We start from the raw sequence: 18741 nt of genomic DNA on the forward strand, positions 1-18741 counted from the left end.
GGGGCAATAGGTTACCTTGCCTAATGACTTAGCCACTCCCAGTCTCTATTCAAGCCTAAGTTAATTGTATCCAATTTGCAAATGAATTCCAATTCAGCAGTCTCTCGCTGGAGTCTGGATTTGAAGTTTTTGTTGTAATGTAGCAACTTTCGTGTCTAATCGCGTGACCAGAGAGATTGAAGTGTTCTCCGACTGGTTTATGAATTATAATTCTTGACATCTGATTTGTGTCCATTTATTCTTTTACGTAAAACTAACTAAAACTAAAACCTCTCCAACGCATTACTAAGGATCTACAACCTATCCTGAAGGATGACCCAACACTCTCACAAATCTTGGGAGACAGGCCAGTCCTTGCCTACAGACAGCCCCCCAACCTGAAGCAAATACTCACCAGCAACCACATACCACACAACAGAACCACTAATCCAGGAACCTATCCTTGCAACAAAGCCCGTTGCCAACTGTGCCCATATATCTATTCAGGGGACTCCATCACAGGGCCTAATAACATCAGCCACACTATCAGAGGCTCGTTCACCTGCACATCCACCAATGTGATATATGCCATCATGTGCCAGCAATGCCCCTCTGCCATGTACATTGGTCAAACTGGACAGTCTCTATGTAAAAGAATAAATGGACACAAATCAGACGTCAAGAATTATAACATTCATAAACCAGTCGGAGAACACTTCAATCTCTCTGGTCACGCGATTACAGACACGAAAGTTGCTATATTACAACAAAAAAACTTCAAATCCAGACTCCAGCGAGAAACTGTTGAATTGGAATTCATTTGCAAATTGGATACAATTAACTTAGGCTTGAATAGAGATTGGGAGTGGCTAAGTCCTTATGCAAGGTAACCTATTTCCCCTTGTTTTTTCCTACCCCCTCCCCCCCAGATGTTCTTGTTAAACCCTGGATTTGTGCTGGAAATGGCCCACCTTGATCGTACACATTGTAAGGAGAGTGATCACTTTAGATAAGCTATTACCAGCAGGAGAGTGGGGTGGGAGGAGGTATTTTTTCATGCTTTGTGTGTATATAAAAAGATCTTCTACACTTTCCACAGAATGCATCCAATGAAGTGAGCTGTAGCTCACGAAAGCTTATGCTCAAATAAATTGGTTAGTCTCTAAGGTGCCACAAGTACTCCTTTTCTTTTTGGTATTACACAAAATGCAGCATCTATTATTCAGGTCTGTTCTCCAGCCTTTTCAAATGTACATTACTCAGACTGACTAGTGTAGCATTAAGATAGAACTCAGTTTGGTTCACATATGGTAGAAAAAACTTCTAGAATACTCAGTTATGAGCGGTGGAGTCAGCGGCCATATTATGAGCGGTGGAGTCAGCGGCCATATTAGAACACAACTTGGTTGTTGTTTTTTTTTTTACATCAATTAACATTGCACAAGTACTTAAAAAATGGAAGTTTATTTGTCTTTCAATGGCTCAAATAGCAAATAAGAATTGGGTAAGGCATCAGCCTAAGACAAGTGACATTTCCCATGTCCATTAGCTTCATTACACCTCAGTTCCCAGTACACATTTCTCAAAGCAAAGTCAGTGTTAGTGGTTAGACTCCCTGGTTAAATAGACTGAAAATGAGTACACAGTAAAGATGAAGACTGGCCTACTTGACTAGAGTTACATGAGTAACTAATTCTGCACATGGTAGTCTACTAAGTGTACATACAAAATTCCTTCTGGATAAATACTTAACATGACAAATGTAATTTTTAAAGAGCTGAGTCCCTACAGCATCTATTTGTTAGCGTGTAAAGTACACATTTGTTACTTAGTTTGCTTGAATGCATTTTTGACTGTCAGTTATAGGTTTACACATGTATAAGAGTAATAGTTTGTGGAATCAATCTACCCCTTCCTGCTCAGATCCTGGCTTATTTTTAGCCAGAAGATACTGAACACTAACCGTGGGCTAGTATTCTTTTGTTTGCTGACACAGGTGAGGCAACACATTTTATTTGGAGAATCTGGACGCAGCTAGTAAGTGTTTCTGTCCTACAAAGCATATTTGATAACATTAACTAGAAAAGGCTGCTACAATGCTCCCCATTCTGAACACAAACTAGACTATACAGTACAAAACTTCCCAGTAGCTTCCAAACCACCACATCATGTTCCCATAGCTTAGTATCACAAGGACAAAAGAAGAAGTTACTGAGGACACCAGAATTTCCCAAACACCCTAATGCAAAACACATTAGCTCTACTGAATGAGCTCCACTCTGCCCAACTCAGGGAGTTAAAAATCCAGACACCTACAGACATTAACTACTTGCAAAACGGTAGTTCCAAAGTGCCAGCATGTTAAGTGGTAAGTGCCCATTTCAGGCTTAACTGCCATACAACCTTGTAACCTCAACCGTACATGTAGATTCCAACCCCTTAATTTTAAACTACCATATTGTTTACTAAATCACAGGTGACAATATGCTCTGGGCTATTCAAAATATCCAGAGTATGGCACACATTAAGATCAGACACTGCTAGCAGACAGCTAGTTAGCAAGACCGTTCACACAACTGCACTCCACACTAAAGGATATTCTCCCACACTGATGCCCAGGGATGCATCAGTCTCGATGCATCAAGATGATAATATAGCCTTAACTACGCAATCTGCTATTTCTAGGTTTTGAAATTAAGGCATTCAAATGTTTCCATTTAAAAATTTACACCACTTTAAATTAATCCGATAATGCAGATCCACAATGGAATGACTCAATATAACTGTATGCAGATACACTGCCTGAATCATTCTCTTCTGTAATTTGCATAAATCATGGCAACACAGCTGTATACCAGTTTGTTTGGTATCATGTTCACAATTGTAATTTGCAAGGCAGTAGAAGACAAGACAAAGTTGAAGATTTAGTGATACAAAATTTATGCTTTACAAGAAACCACAGAAAGTAATACTTCCTTCTGTTTACTGTTAAAGACTGCCTATGAAATACTACATTCAGAAGAACAATGATGGTAGGCAATTATGAAATGGGTTGAACTTTGCTTCTCTTGAAGCCACGTTACATTTTTTTCAGTGAATTTAACTCAGTGCTGTTCCAATTCATGCTTTTAGTGATATATTATGATTTCCAAAATGTTAAATTTCAGTCATTTAAGCCTTTGATGGCATGCTTATAAATTATGATTATTAGCATGGTCAAGGAAGGAAAGGAGTTGGGCCTTTGATTATAAAATACAACATCTTTCTCTGATCCTCTTAGCTAGGCTTTTCCTTTTCTTCTTTCCATTCTTCTCTTTGCTGTCTTCCATCTTTCTGGCTCTAATTTCTCTCATTAAATCAAAAAATACCTAAAAAGAAAATAAAAGTTAGTTTACATGTCAATGCACTTATAACATGAACACATGCTAATTTAGGTAACTTTACATAAATATGATCTACTTGAGATCATGTGTCTGGATCAAAGTCAGCTAAACACAGTATGTCTAGGTAAAAGGGACAAATCAGCCCTAAGCAAATCCTGCAAGAATTATCTTACTCTTTCTAGCCAAAAAAGCTGCATATCCTTTGAAGATAAGAGGGAGTGAGGCTAGCTGCCCCCTACCATTACTGAGCTGCATGTGCTCCTGGGATGCTTATATGAGCTCCATAAGAGCTGAACTTCCAGCCTGAAGCATAACTCTGCCGTACCATGCCCCCATGCATGAGATTTCAAGTTTATTTCCATTTCCTACTAATCAGACGGAAGAAAAAAATCCTTTGCAGTTCACGTTACAATACCACAGATGTGAAAGACAAGCAGAATATCTAATTTTCAAAGTATCGTATTAGAGACTTAATAAAAAACATTTAGTATTGGTTTTCCAGGGCCCATCCATATTTTAGTCTAAAAATGCAATTAGAGTTCTGTGGAGGATTGGATATATCCATATTATGAAGGGCCCAGTATGGTTCCTTGAGATTAGAGTTATAAGAAACCACCAGTCTAGAAACAACTTCATTATCCAATGCAAACTGATAAGTTATCAAGCCTCAAGTAAACTGTCTTTAAAATAATTAAGCCTTAAGTTACAGCTCAAAAGCAAGTCTTTTGGAAGGCGAATGGAATAGCATGCTGGAGAAATTTGAGATCTCTACAAGTTTGGCTAAGAATGCAATTCTTCAAGAGCCCACTGTCAATTCAGGCTTTTGTAAGACTGCTTCAAAACGACTGAAATGAACGATGCGAAGCACAAAGGGGCACTGAATTGGTCAGCTTCCAGGTGCTACAAGAACATTATTCTCACCTTTGCAAGTTGACTTCAATAGGCAACGGACTGCCCAATTCTATGCAGTTTTCCTTTTGGCAACAAGTTCTCTATTTTCAACTGAGATCCGCCTTTTCTGGCAGTCCAGAGCATTGCGACAGCCATATTGTAGGAGAGTAGGGTGATCTCTTCTAAAGTGGTGCACAGAGTGAGCTAGAAAACCAGAGTTCTGTATATCCCACTACAGTACTCTTGTTCTACAGTTATGTTCTACATAGAATTACATTTAAGAAATTAGGTTTCAGAGTTGCAGCTGTGTTAGTCTGTATCCGCAAAAAGAAAAAGGACTTGTGGCACCTTAAAGACTAACCAATTTATCTGAGCATAAGCTTTTGTGAGCTACAGCTCACTTCATCGGTTGCATCCGATGAAGTGAGCTGTAGCTCACAAAAGCTTATGCTCAGATAAATTGGTTAGTCTCTAAGGTGCCACAAGTACTCCTTTTATTTAAGAAATTAGTATGTGATCCAGGTGATGATTAAAAACTTAATGAGCAGGACTGTTACCCGTGTTACACTTAAGGTGTTTGAGGAAAGAATATCAAGGTTTCGTTGACAAAAATGAGCACAACTATATACTATATGAAATTTTCATTAAGAAATAGATAAAATGGCCTTTACTTCTAACTTTGGCTTGAGTTAGTCATGTATCTAAAAAGAAAAGGAGGACTTGTGGCACCTTAGAGACTAACCAATTTATTTGAGCATAAGCTTTCGTGAGCTACAGCTCACTTCATCGGATGCATAAAACATGTATCTAAATCTGTGCTATGAGAGTTTGACATAATCCTCAACTTGCTTAAGTAAATGATACAGTATTTAGCCGCCTAGGATACTTAACCTACTTCTGAAAATGCATTTAAGAGTGAAGAGCCTTCCTGGCACATTGTATAGCTTTGTCAGTGCATCTAAATTCTGGACTACAGCACTCAGCTTTGGATGATGAGAGAACCTTGTGTCAGATACCAAGCTATTCCTCTGATTTGTCCACTGCAAGGGATTTTGTAATTTAAGATACCATTTTGTGGGCTGGTTTCCATTTCACCACGAGGTCTGAATCTTCACAAACTTGTAAGGGCCATGGTTTAAGTGCTTATAGAGCTGGAGATAGAGCTTATAGAGCTGCCCTTTATGGCAGATCATGTGTTGAACTCGAGAGAGCTGGAGTGTTAAAGTAAAATTAGTTTTGTGTCATTAAAGGATGCACAGGGAGATTGTGTCTGAATTGGCAATTTTGTAAGGCAGTTGGTATCAATCTATCATAGCAATTCCATGCACCAAGAACTAGTACATGCCAATTTCTGTTCTACTGAAGTGTGACCTGATTGTGTTTTGCTGCATGTAAGTGAACTGCACTTAGCCACTGACCCAAAGACACTAAATTACCATTTGAAAAACTGTTGCAGAACCAGTTGCTCTAGTTAAGAGTTAAAGGGAAAAAACAAACTTGATGGTAGACAAAACAATTATTCCAAAACAGTCCACTTTCCATGTTAGGCCATCATCAATTTGCAACTGGTGACCTGACTTCTGACATCTTAGATATGATGATTTCCACTGGGGATTTTTCAACAGCGTGATCAGATTTGTATGTAGGTCACCAGAGAGGAGAAGTTAGCACATTAATCTAAGCTACTCAATTCCTTTCTCTCAATGCATTTGCTTTCCACAAGGCAAAATACTGTTAGCAACTCAATACTGTGAATTTCAAAAGAGTTACTGAAATTTAGAGTGCAAGACATTAATTCTGAACATGAAATTTAACCAGTTTTACTTTTGGAGACCAGATTCAAGCATTGTCCCCCATCTCATTGCTTTTGTCTCACAATAAATGGTGACTACACAGGTCTTTTCTTGCCCATTTCTGAACCAGGCTGCTTCTCTGTATCCCTTGACCCTCATGCTGCAGTTCTCAGTACATTCTAAGCGGTGAGCCATTCATTCTCTCTCGTCCATGCCCAGATATAGTCTGTGACTGAGGGAGATCAAAATCCTTCCCCTATAAAGCCATTCAGAATGTCAGTGAACAGTCCAGCCAGCATTCTTCCCTTCCTAGAGGATACCAGTCTTCTGGTCACATTCAAAATTTAGGAAAGTATTGAAAAACAAAAATGTCTAGGCCAAGATTGACTCATTACCAATCCCTTGAGACAGCCTGACTGTTGCCTCCTCAACTACCCCTTCAAAATCTAGCCACGATTGTTAAACCATTTAGTTTAGTGAACTGGTGGTCTGTTCAGTTCCAAACTGTTGAGAAAGTAAGGATCCAGAGTGCATGGAAACTCGGCTATCCACACTTGAGGATACCCCTTTAGAACATGGTTGAAGCACACTGAAGGGGCAATGCTGGCAAGCTTAATAGTTCCATCATCATTGTTGTACCTGTTCAGTGGTTAAAGGAGATACAGATCTCTACAGCAGTTGGTCCAGGATTATTCACAAGCATAAAATTTTACTTTCATGTGTCATGAAAAGCTGATATGGAAAACAGTATCCATGAAAGATGATTCAGGGCTTTTACAGAACCTTGATTTTTAATATTTTGCACTTAAAGGTCATTACCTTGTCAACATTAGCTCGCGTTTTAGCAGAAGTTTCCACATAGTTAACGTTCCACTGATCAGCTCTGTTCTTGGCTTCCTCTACAGAAACTTGTCTTTTATCTTCCAAATCTGATTTATTACCAACCAGCAGAAAGGGAACATTCTCATCTTCTTTGACTCTTAAAATCTGCTCCCTGAAGGAGGAAAGGAAGAACATTAAAATCTACAGAGGTATTATTCCCAGAAAAGTCCACAAAAGGGGAGCATTTTTATTTTTAACTTGTTACAGTGAATGCTCATTTACTCCTTTTAGAAAGTTTAGAGGGTGTGCAGTGTGCAACTACATCATTTTTCACTCAAACTATGACCCACTATAATCTTTTCAGCAGTACTAACCACCCAGCCAGTTATTCCCCATTTGAATAGTTAGGCATTTGATTTTTCCTTCCCATGTGTAGTACTTCGCACTTGTCCTTACTGAATTTCATCTTGTTAATTACAGACCAAATCTTCAATTTGTCAAGGTGGTTTTGAATTCTGATCCTGTTCTCCGAAGTGCTTGCAATCCCTCCCAGCTTGGTTTCATCTACAAGTTTTATAAGTGTTCTCCACTCCACTGTCCAAATTAATGAAAGTATTTAATAGTATCTGACCCAGGACAAACCCCCACAGGACCTCACTAGATCTGCCTTCCCAGTTTGACAGAGAGCCCCTGATAACTTTGAACAAAGATCTTTCAATCAGTTCTGCACCCCCCCTCCTTATAGTAGTTTCATCATGTACTTGATCTGTTTAAAGAGTTAGCCTACAAGAAACTCCATGCCAACATCCTGCTCAAATCCTCTCTGAAAGCAGACAGTTCTAAACAATAAGTTTCCAGAAGACATACAAACATGAGTTTAAAAAAAGTGAAATTCAACTATGCCTCAAAGCAAAGACATATTATGCATGTTAGATAAATTGACGGATATTCCCTTTAATAACTAAGGCATACCAGTTGCTACAATAGATTCCACTCAATTGAGTGAAGAAAAAAGCAGAACCTGCTAGCAACCACTAAAAAGCCCACATGTATAGCCCAAGTGTATACAGCTTCTACAAAAAGGAATCGAACTAGTAAGCTAACATTATGGGGAAACTGCCCTGTTAGAGCTCTGTGCCCCAACCACACAGTTTTACAGAAAAGGCAATCAAGTTTAAAAACTTCCTGTCACAATGTCCTTCCTTCATGTTCTGCTCAACAGCATTCCCTCAGATTGATCAGCAATGCGTAGGAGCTCAGATATAGACTGCTCCCAAATACAGCATGGTAGTATTCTTTTAGCATAAATATTAAAATGTGAAACCTGCTCTAGAGATTTCTTCCAATAGACAAAGAATAGTCTTACAGATGAGCTGAAAAGGATTAAGTTCTCTACCCTGCAACCCCTCCCCTCCATGCCCAGACTAAATATCAGAAATACCAGGGGCTGTTTTTTCCCGTTTCTGCTGCATGTTTCAGCATGTATATATTGCCAATTCACTTTAGCTGAAAGTGTACTGTTTGAATCTTTAATAAACGTTCTTTGTCTGAAGTTAGTGTAACATTTATTTAACATGACTAAGACTGTTTTGATGACAGTTTCTTCCTCATAGCTCAACATATATATTTCATTTCACTAGTTCTAGTCAATTTTGCAAAGCAGACAAGATCTGAAATTCTAATTTAATGAGTTTAAAACCATTCATGCCTCCTTTATACATCAAAAGTAGCAAGAAGGGACAAACCCATATCCCCTCCTCTCTTCCAGGCCACCTTTAAAAGTTTTCCTTAACACAGACTGATTTCCAGTACTAATTTTGTTTTGACCCATGAAGACATGTTTAGTAGGCACCAACTGTGTAACTGTTACCTTGTTCCTCATCTCTCGTCTTATACTCAGACTGGAAGCTGAGCCAGATACCATTTTTAATCTGTATAGTGCCTAGCACACTGCAGCCTTAGGCCAGGGGTGGGCACAACCTTCCCTACCCGGCCCTCCATACAAACAGTCTGGCCCCTGCCCCCTATCTGCCCCCCCAAACCCTCCCCATCGGACTGCCTCTGCTCCCTGACTGCCCACCAGGAACCTCTGCCCCTTATCCAACCCCCGTGATCCCCACCCCCTTACCACGCCACTCTGAGCGGCAGGAGCTCGGAGCCAGCCACACCGCCCGGCCGGAGCCAGCCACACCACTGCGCTGCCCGGGAGGAGGGGCGGACCAGAACACTAGTGGCATGGCAAGCGGAGGCTGTGGGGGATGAGGGGACAACAGGGGAGGGGCTGGGGGATAGCCTCCCTGACTGGGAGCTCGGGGCCGGGCAGGACAGTCCTGCAGCCCGGATGTGGCCCACAGGCCGTAGTTTGCCCACCTCTGCCCTAGGCACTACCACAGCACACACAGGCAACCTAGTTCTGCTGCTCCCTCGGGCGCTTCAGACACTTTTCACAACATTAAAATGATTTAAAGAGGTTTTTGACCTTTGACTTGCCAGTTAAACTGAGCACCTATGAGTTACTAGTGCCTATTTAATACTAAAGTTATCATTTCACTATACTACTAATGATGTAACCCATCACCCATACTTAGTATTTTTCCTATTGTGCAGCATGCCTGAGAGCATTCTTAAATTGATACTATATGTTTCATATGGTAGATAAGTCATTTTTATTGATTTTGCTTCTACAACACTTCTAAAATAAGTTACTTTCAACAAGATGAGTTGCCTTATCCAGCTCTGTAGCTGGGTTCTGGAAAATTTAGTGTCAGATTAATTAAAAGAAGGGACTCTTATTCTAAATACGGATGCAACAGGTTCTTGTTTCATTAGACCAAGCTGAAGTAGTTCTAGAGCAGAGGTTCTCAAACTGTGGTCTGTGGACCACTAGTGTTCCACAAGCTCCATTCAGGTGGTCCATGGATCTTTCCCTCTAAGGTGCGTGTGTCGGTGGCCGCACACGGGAGAATGAGGGGCAACCCACCTAATTAGTGGAGCCATGCAGGCATGGCTCCACTAATTAGATGCCTGGATCCTGGAGAAGATGCACATGTAAGGTGGGGTGGTGGCCTTAGGTGGAATAGGAGGCAGGTGGGAGGGGTCAGTGGGGTGAGAATTTGGGACATGCAGGGGTGTGGTGGCCAGAGAAAAGGGCAACTTTTCCCAACCCCAGCTCGGGGGCTGCCGTGCTGGGGGACAGAGGGCACATCCATTGCATTAGAAAGGTAAGACTACTGGTATTAAAATAGGAATTATGGGCTTATTTGTAGAATGGAAAAAAAAGTTTGTATAGCGCTTTTATCCAAAGTGCTTTATAAGAGTTAGTTAATTGTACAAACATTTGGAAAGATCATGAAGTGGTCCACCGAGACCCTCAGCAATTTTCAAGTGGTTCACGGGAAAAAGATTTGAGAACCACTGTTTTAGAGCAAGTAGTAGAGAACTTGTTTCTGCAGCTACTGCTGAAGCCTAATACTATCTGCATATATTACAAGACTCAGTTTTTCTGTCTGCATGGGTTTTTTGGGGGGGCGAGTGAATCCCTTCTGACAGAATAACTTACTATTTGTAATATGTTGCTGCAACCACCTTGAAGTTGTAATGTAATCTGCCATATTCTGAACTGAAGGCAGTTACTTGCTCTTTAAAATTGCTTCAGCTTAGACATTCCTCATGCAGCTTAGTCACATCCTTTCAGACTGAATGGATGGGGATATATGCACAACTTGACTTTAGGGCACAATTTTAATATTTAGCATTTTAATTACTGTTTTAGCAATAGTATCATACCATCCACTTGCAATGCTCTTTAGTTTCATCCTCAACCCAGACTCCTATTCAGATCATTCCCCCTCATTTGAAGAGTATGCTTCAAGAGATTGACTGCTTGTGCCTTGCATTTCTTCTGCCGTTACCAGTTTGGAACCTTGTGGGCTGTCTCCCCAAGAGACTTACTTTTGTTTTCTCTTGGAAGAGTGTTAAAATTCCAGGGGAAACTAAATAGCTATAAAGAGCTGTTTACTCCTTTTCAGGGCCTGGCCTTGCTAGATTGCACTGGGGAAGTTTGTTTTGAGGAAGCTGGTTAAATGGAATGCTTACTTAGTGGTTTTTGATGGCACTTTATTTCCAAGAACAGAAGGTAAATGTTTAACTCAACTGTTGATCCCTTGCAGCTCCAAATGTTGGGGCCCACAGGAACAAACAAGATCGCATCGACAACGATACTTCAGTACCTTCCATTTATTTATAACTACTCAAATGCTTTTACTATTAAGTAATCTCATTATCCTTAGAACATTCTCTCTGTTGATGTCCATGGTTGGATGAACATCAATAACCACCCTCACAAAGTCATTGTGAAGTGCTGTGTAATGTTGCCAACACAGTAACTACTATTAGAGCCAATAGTACCAACTCAGTATGGAAAACTTGTTAGCCAGAGCCCACGAATTTGGAGAATAAATCCTGCCACATGCTGCTCTCCAGGATACTTATTTTTCACACAGAAACTGAGTATGTGACCTTTTGCACAACATATATTCTAGCATATAGCAGCCAGATGTGCAATCACTGGCCTCTGTTCACTCCTATTGGTACTTGACAGGTTAAACAGGGAAGAGAACCAAAAAAGAACATGGTAGAGAACTACAATGGGTAGAACAAGCAGAGAGTAAACTAACAGCCCTGGGACAAATACAGTTTGGGATCCAAACGGCACAGTAGCTGTGCAACCTACAAGACAGTCTGGCGCTTACTATTTATTGGTAACCATGGTCAGGCCCATCAGTTTGGATAGTAGTGCATCTGTTTATGAGTCAGTTCAAGTGCCCAAAAGCCAATGAATTACATAGGCAGGCAGTCTTTTGAACCTTGCCACATACCCACTCTGACAGTAGTACTAAAGCTTTGTTTCATAGCATCTTAAAGACATTGGGCCAAAAATACCTGATCAGCAGAGGAAAAAACACATGGCTGTTGTAAGTCTTGAGATGTCAGACAATACACAAAGGTGCAGTCTATGCAAACTTTCATAGATATGAAGCATCAAAAAAAGGACTACAATAAAAGTTATTGTAAAAGAGGAATCTGACAGGTGATCAAGACCTTATTTTATGAGCTCACTAAAATATACATAAATGTGTAATTTCCCCATCAGTTTACCTGAAGTCTGCTGTAGCTGCAAAAGATTCCAGCTCTGTGATAGAGAAGACACACAGAAATCCCTCTCCACTTCGGAAGTAGTTGTCTCTAATTGCAGCATAGTCCTCCTGGCCTGCTGTATCTAATATGTCTATTTGGACTTCTTCCCCATCCAGAACTACCTTTTTTCTGTAGCTGTCTGCTTTGGTAGGTTCATAGTCTTCCACAAACTAAAAACAAAGGAACAGTATAGGATAAAGCCATATTAATATTCCCAAATAAGTGTCTAAAATAAACAAACATCTCCATCTGGATTTTTAATGTAAATACTAGATGAAGTAAGTTTTTCTAGGTCAGTAACAACTACATAACTCATTTATTCAGGCCATAAGAGTACCTACATTATGGTCATATGAAGACTGACAAAATTAAGTCAAGCCCATCTCATGCCAGCAAAATAAGATGCTCTTGTGAGGTGTATGGGCACCAGAGGTTTTCACTTCCTGCTATTACCCAAAAATAAAAATTCACACAATTTAGGGCATCTTGTCTCAGTTTCTGTAGTGTTCTAGAGGATCAGCATTATACTTTTGTTGTCTTGGGTAATGTCAGAACGTCAAGCTGATTTTGAATGGAATTGGAATATTGTTTATTTCTTGCAAGTACTCTAAAGTCACTTAAGGCTATGTCTACACTGTACACTCCTTATGGTGGCATTTAGAATATATACATTGCAATTCCCTTTAGCATGTATATAAAAAGCAATACAGACCATGAGGCACTCCTTAGGCAAACACATGCCTGAATCTTTGGGGTATTTACCCTACATGGCTTTCTATATGCTCAAGCAGTGCCTCCTCATCTATAGAGCTATTTTTAGCAGTATAGTTCCCCCTGCCACCCAAGCCTTTCCCCCAACAGTTGTAGCTACACACCGCACTGTGGATGCGGCTGGCTTTTCACTGCCGAGCACAGCTATGCATACCCTACACAGTGCCACCAGTGGTGCGCACTATAGAAGTGCCCTAAGACTACTTAGCAAATCCATGGTAGTATTTTGCCTTGACAAGTGGTAAGGGAGAACAGGAATCCCATTTCTAATCTCTTTCAAAGAAGAGGTTGAGGAGCATCCCCTAATAGGGTGCAGATCCCTTCTGAACCAAATCTCCTTGATGAAGGTTGTCTAGAGTCCTGAGCGGATACAAAATCTGCATCTGCAGATTTGCAGGGTTCTAAGGAGGTCATTAGAACATACAATAGTTGTTTATATAAAGAGTTTGGGAAGGATTACTGAAGACAGGGAAAAAAAGCACACTTAGTTTTTGTGCTGTTGCAGAAGCTAGAGTTACTCATTCAAAGTATGCCCTCAAGTACGATCAAGAACTTGTATGTGCAGAAATTGTTAAAGCTGTAATAGTCAAAAGGAACTTAAAGCCTCAGTTTTGGTAATGGGAGAACCAAAGCTTTTTGAAGTTTAAACACTTGAATACAGCTCGAACAACATTAGTGACTGCAAGGCTCAAATAAGGTAGGGAATACTACTCCATGAGCTCTAACAGGGCGAATTGACAAGTGATCTGAAAAACTACTGACTTACGCTTTGACTAGATTTATAATCTCAAAAAGGGAAGTGAGTTCAAGAAATCCTAAACATTTTTATATTCAACTTAATGGGTAATTCATATAATAAAGCTTTCAATTCAAGCTAGTTTATTTGGACTCTTCAAAAACTAGTTTTAAATGATCATATCAATAAGCTTAATGCTATTCAACAGCCATTTCATCACTTATTTCTGAAAATGAAGTAGGATGCAAGACATTTTTATTGTAAAGTTAGATTCTTACCTCATCATACATGAACTGCAGTGTTAAAGCAGATTTTCCTACACCACCACTTCCCACCATGATTACTTTGTGTAAAGCCAAAGAATTCTGACCTTTGGGCTTATTTGCAGCCATTTTTGGATTGCAGCTATGTGACAGATGTAAACAGAATCTAGAAGGGGAAATAAAGTACTTCCATTAGTTAATGCTTGTGTACTGTTTAAACAGATTAGTTTCAGGGACATATGTATTCAAGGAACTTGTTTCAGTTATCCTTAGTTTTCTTTTAGTGATTGTAAGGTATGTGCTGCATGTCTATATGGTTCCTACTATTTTCACAACAATGATGGAGATTATCTGTTTAAAAAAACCACCACCAACAACCAACAAGGAAAGCCCTCTCCCATGGAACAGCAGTGCAAACCAGCCAAAAGTTAGAGATCAAAATCTATCACCTGCTTGTGGAGTACAGCATGTTTTCTTGAATGCGGTAAGAGTCATTTGTGTGGTCAAACTAGCAATACTTTTAAGCAAGATTTCTTTGACAAAAACTCACTCAATATCACACAAGAAAACAAGTTGTACTATACCAGCAAAGGAAGGAAGTGAGAACTCCTAGTAAATTAAGAGTGCAGTTAGCGTAGTCTTTGAATGTAAAATGAAAAACCCAGATCTGAATACAACTTAACCCCTTACCATCAAATGGCATAGTTGTGGCAAAAAGTGGAAGAGCTTAAAGTATATTTTAGTTTAGAACCAAATCAATTTGCAGCCTTATGATGCAAAATGCTATTACTGTGCATTCAAGTACTACATTAGGGCCCAACTGTTTACAGCAAGTAAACTCACGTATTATAGGAAGTCAGCAAAGGGTCATTCAAACTCCAGTAGATCTTTGTGCTCCTTTAGTTCGGTCCCTTCCTGATGGTTTAGGTGAGTGAGTACCATCCTTGCCCCCTGTTCAAGGGGGACTGGACAGTTCCCTTTAGAGTCAGCCAGTGCACTCCTAAAACAAGAGGGGGTCTACTATATAGAAGTGAGGTGTTCCCATCTTTTTAAAATATTAATGTTTTGATTCCTTCACTCTCCTTTGCTCCTTGGATTAAAATACCAAGTTGCAAACTCATCTTCAGATGGTGCAGGCTTGGGGGGAAGGCAGCGGCGCCACTAGGACCCAGAGTGTAGAAAATTGTGTCTGCTGCTGGTGCACATGTATTCTCTGCTCTAGATGCAGAGATGGTGGAGTGCTGTGCTAGAAAGAGGGCACAAGAGACATAACAGGCAGGCAAAAAGGTGAGAGGGAACAAAGCAGCAGGAGCTGTAGGGAGAGAGGAGGAGGAGCCTCTATGTACCTCTCTAGCATCTCCAGGAGCATGAACTGATTAACACCAGCTTCTCAGGGAGCTTCCTATTTCCTACCTCTTCCCTGCGCCCACTTGAGGAGAACAGGCAGTCAACTGAAGTAGTAGGAGCCAGTTAGGCCCTTAAGACACTGGTATCTTCCCTCACTCAGGCCCTGCTACCAGCCTGCTTATTTGTCCTTCAATTGAGTGTTGAGAGCCACTATAGCTAGCATAGAACAGCTGTCATGAGTGAAAGAAAAACACCCCTCTGGGGCAGCATTCAGAAAAAGAAAGCAAAGGAAGCTTTCTATCTAAGCAGGAAGGAGCTCTCCTGAGATATATAGACATGTTCACGGTGAGCCTTCTGGCCCCAGTGAGGATGAGATTGGTGAGGAGATGCCTGATCTTCCAGTTAGTCAGAGTGCAGGTGACCTGGCAGCTACTGCAGCATCCATATCTCCATCTCAAATGGATGTAACCATGCACATTCCTGAAGAAAAGTGTAGATCAGAAGAGTGGTGGAGGTGCAAGGAACAGCTGCTGGTGAGTTTAGTTCCTTAAGTTTAGATGATCCAGGACTATGGACCCACTTGAGCAGTAGCCTGGGGGACTTCCTTGTACTGCATGGGCCACAGCAAGTGAAAAACTTCTATTTTCATTGTCTTTGGGGAACATGAAGTTTGCATCCAACACATTACTGGTGTGAAATCCCCAATGGTGACAAAGTAGAGAGGCCATGGCTTATGTACTCAAAGATCCAGAATGCTGCCCACTGCTTTTGTTGCAAACTCTTCCAGTCAAATGTTCCAGCCACATTGGGTTCTACAGGAACAAAGGCCTGGACAAAATCTGTCTAGAAATCTGGCATGCCATGAGAAGGCAGCAAATCACCAGAGAGCATTCCATAGGTGGAAAGAGCTTGAGATGAGACTAAGGTTAAAGGCCACCATAGATGATCAGCATCAAGAGAAAATTGCATCAGAGTCTCTTTACTGGCAAAATGTTCTGAAGAGGCTCATTACCAATGTGAGAATGCTTGCCACCCAAAACCAGATCAGCTGAATGTCCCAAACAATGGAACTTCCTTAAAATTGTGGAGCTGATGGTTAAGTTTGATGCTGTACTCCAGGAGCATCTAAGAAGAGTCACCGCCCCAAAAATGTACACACACCACTACCTTGGAAAAAATTCCAAATGAGATCACACAGTTACTGGCAACAAAAAAAAGTCAAACAGAAGATTGTGGTAGATCTGAAGTCAGCAAGATATTACTCTTATTCTTGACTGCACACCTGACATCAGCTATACAGAACAAATGACTATGTTGCGTTTTGTAACGGAACCTAGTGAAAATGTCCCTGCAATGGTGACTATCAGAGAGTATTTTCTAGAATTTATTGACACTGATGATACTACAGGAGATGGTATGACAAATGTGCTTCTTAAAAAGCTGGAAGATACAAAAATGATAGCTGACATGAGAGGTCAGGGCTACAATAATGGTGCCAACATGAGAGGAAAGAACAGAGGAGTGCAGACACAGATCAGAGGGTTAAACCCTCGAGTTTTTGTCCCATGCAGTTCTCATTCATTGAACTTGGTGGTCAGTGATGCAGCATCAGCTTCTAATGTGGCTGCTGAATTTTTTTAATTTAATTCAAAGCATCTATGTATTTTTCTCTGCATCAACTCATCGATGGCAAATTTTGAAGCAACATCTGCGAACGTCCTTTTGACACTGAAACCAGACTGCCACATGATGGGAAAGTTGAGTGGAGGCGATAAATCCCATTAAACACCAAATTGGGAAGATAGAGGATGCCATAGTTACCATTATGGAGGATAATGCTATGACAGGAACTGTTTGTGGGAGAACAGTGGTAGAGGGAAATGGAATCACCAGAAACATACAGAACTTCAAATTTCTGTGTTGCTTGGCGTTGTGGTATGACATACTGTTTGAAATAAATTTTGTAAGCAAGAGACTCTAAGGTGTTGACCTTGATATATCTGGAGCAATGGAACAACTGGACAAAGCAAAGTCATACCTACAGTCTTACCGGTCAGATGAGGGATTTCAAAACATTCTGAAGGAGTGCACAGAAGTTGGCCGAGGAACTTCACACTGAAGCGGTTTTCCCACCCATTCAAGAATACAAGAGTCACCGAAGACGACGACATTTTGATTATGAGGCACAGGATAATCCCATAAGAGACCCCAAACAACAATTCAAAGTTGAATTCTTTAACCAGGTGCTAGATTGTGCAATCCAGTCAGTTCAAGAATGTTTCATGCAGCTCAAGGAACAGCAATATATTTGGGATGTTAGATATTCCAAGACCTACACCAGCAAGGCAGGGCACTAGAGACAGTGCTGACACGTGACGACATGCGCGATATTGATGTGAGTGATTCAGGTGATCAACTGAAAGCCCTTTCAAGATACATTTCAGCAGGATCAACTCCAAAGGCTGTTCTGGAATATATGTGCACAAAGATGACGACCACCCTCTTTCCAAATGCTTTTGTTGCTCTGTGCATACTTCTAACACTCCCTGTAACCGTTGCCAGTGGAGAAAGCAGCTTCTCCAAGCTGAAGTTAATAAAACACATCTACGCTCCACAATGACACAGGAGAGGCTGGTCGGTCTTGCAATGATCTCAATAGAACACGAGCTGGCCCAGACTGTGGGCCTTCAGCAGGAAGCAGTTCAAATCTTTGCAAACAAGAAGGTACGGAAGGCACCACTTTGATTATTCAAACAGATAAAAATGCCAGCGTTTACTATGCAGACAAGAAAAGTTAACTTTCAAACGCCTGAACAGCAAATCTAAGTGTTACTTAGAATTTTTGAACAAGGCATTTTAAGTTGTTCTTTCTCCTTTATTGGGGTAGGTAGCAGAGCAGTACCATGGGAGGAGGAGAACAGGAAGGCAGAATTGAGACCTTTCAAAGTTTTGGCCCAAGCAAGGGGGCATCATTTGAGCTCCCCGCCTCAGGTGCCAAAATGTTGTGAGCCAGCCCTGGTAATATCTAACAGCTACAGAGTGACAATATTTCTGTTTTTTACCAAGTCAATTTTGGATGAAGACGTGTATACATTTAAAGCCTGACAAAGTATAAAAGACACTTATGTCAGCATAAACTGTCACTCAGGGCTGTGAATAAACCACCCTCCCCCCCGCCACAGTTACACCAACATAAGTGTTCGTGTGCACAGCGCTATGTCAGCAGAATTTCTCCAGTCGACATAGCTTCTGCCATTTGCGGAAGCGGGTTTTTATGCCAATGGGAGCGCTCTCATCACCAGACAGGGTGCAGCTGTGCTGCTGCAGTGCTGTATGGGTAGACATGGTCTTAGAGCAAATAAGACTGGACACTTCATGCTAATCTCTAAGAAAAAAAATCTTTCCTACAGACACTGGGTGAGTAGTTCAGCTGAATTCAATGGGACTACTGACACGCACATGTTTCTGCAGGCCATAATTACTGCCAATACCTAGGAATTTCTGATTGACTGTTAGGACTTGGCTACACTTACATTTTATAGCGCTCTAACTTGCTGGCT

General features: G+C 40.9%; 1 protein-coding gene and 1 long non-coding RNA gene across 4 annotated transcripts in view; one reads left to right on the forward strand and one right to left on the reverse strand.

Moving 5' to 3' along the window:
- Window positions 1–18741, forward strand: part of LOC119565354 — an 82014-nt gene that overhangs the window by 33092 nt on the left and 30181 nt on the right. The gene's annotated exons all lie outside the window — the stretch shown is intronic.
- The window catches only part of RALA (RAS like proto-oncogene A), a 52618-nt gene continuing 35304 nt past the window's right edge, over window positions 1428–18741 (reverse strand). Inside the window, exons 1-5 of one of the 3 annotated variants that reach the window (XR_005223944.2) lie at window positions 13850–14000; window positions 12026–12234; window positions 6866–7040; window positions 4284–4435; window positions 3280–3347 (exon numbers count right to left, since the gene is read on the reverse strand). Coding sequence is in view for 2 of the 3 variants with exons in the window: in XM_043540560.1 (XP_043396495.1) it covers window positions 4299–4457; window positions 6866–7040; window positions 12026–12234; window positions 13850–13963 (657 nt within the window). In the remaining variant the exon portion in view is untranslated. Of the gene's footprint in view, window positions 3348–4283; window positions 4458–6865; window positions 7041–12025; window positions 12235–13849; window positions 14001–18741 lie in introns of those variants that run through there. The other 2 variants (XM_043540560.1, XM_037890021.2) reach the window with 2 other exon arrangements.

This window comes from Chelonia mydas, chromosome 2 (assembly GCF_015237465.2).
Source record: "Chelonia mydas isolate rCheMyd1 chromosome 2, rCheMyd1.pri.v2, whole genome shotgun sequence".
Lineage (NCBI taxonomy): Eukaryota > Metazoa > Chordata > Testudines > Cheloniidae > Chelonia > Chelonia mydas.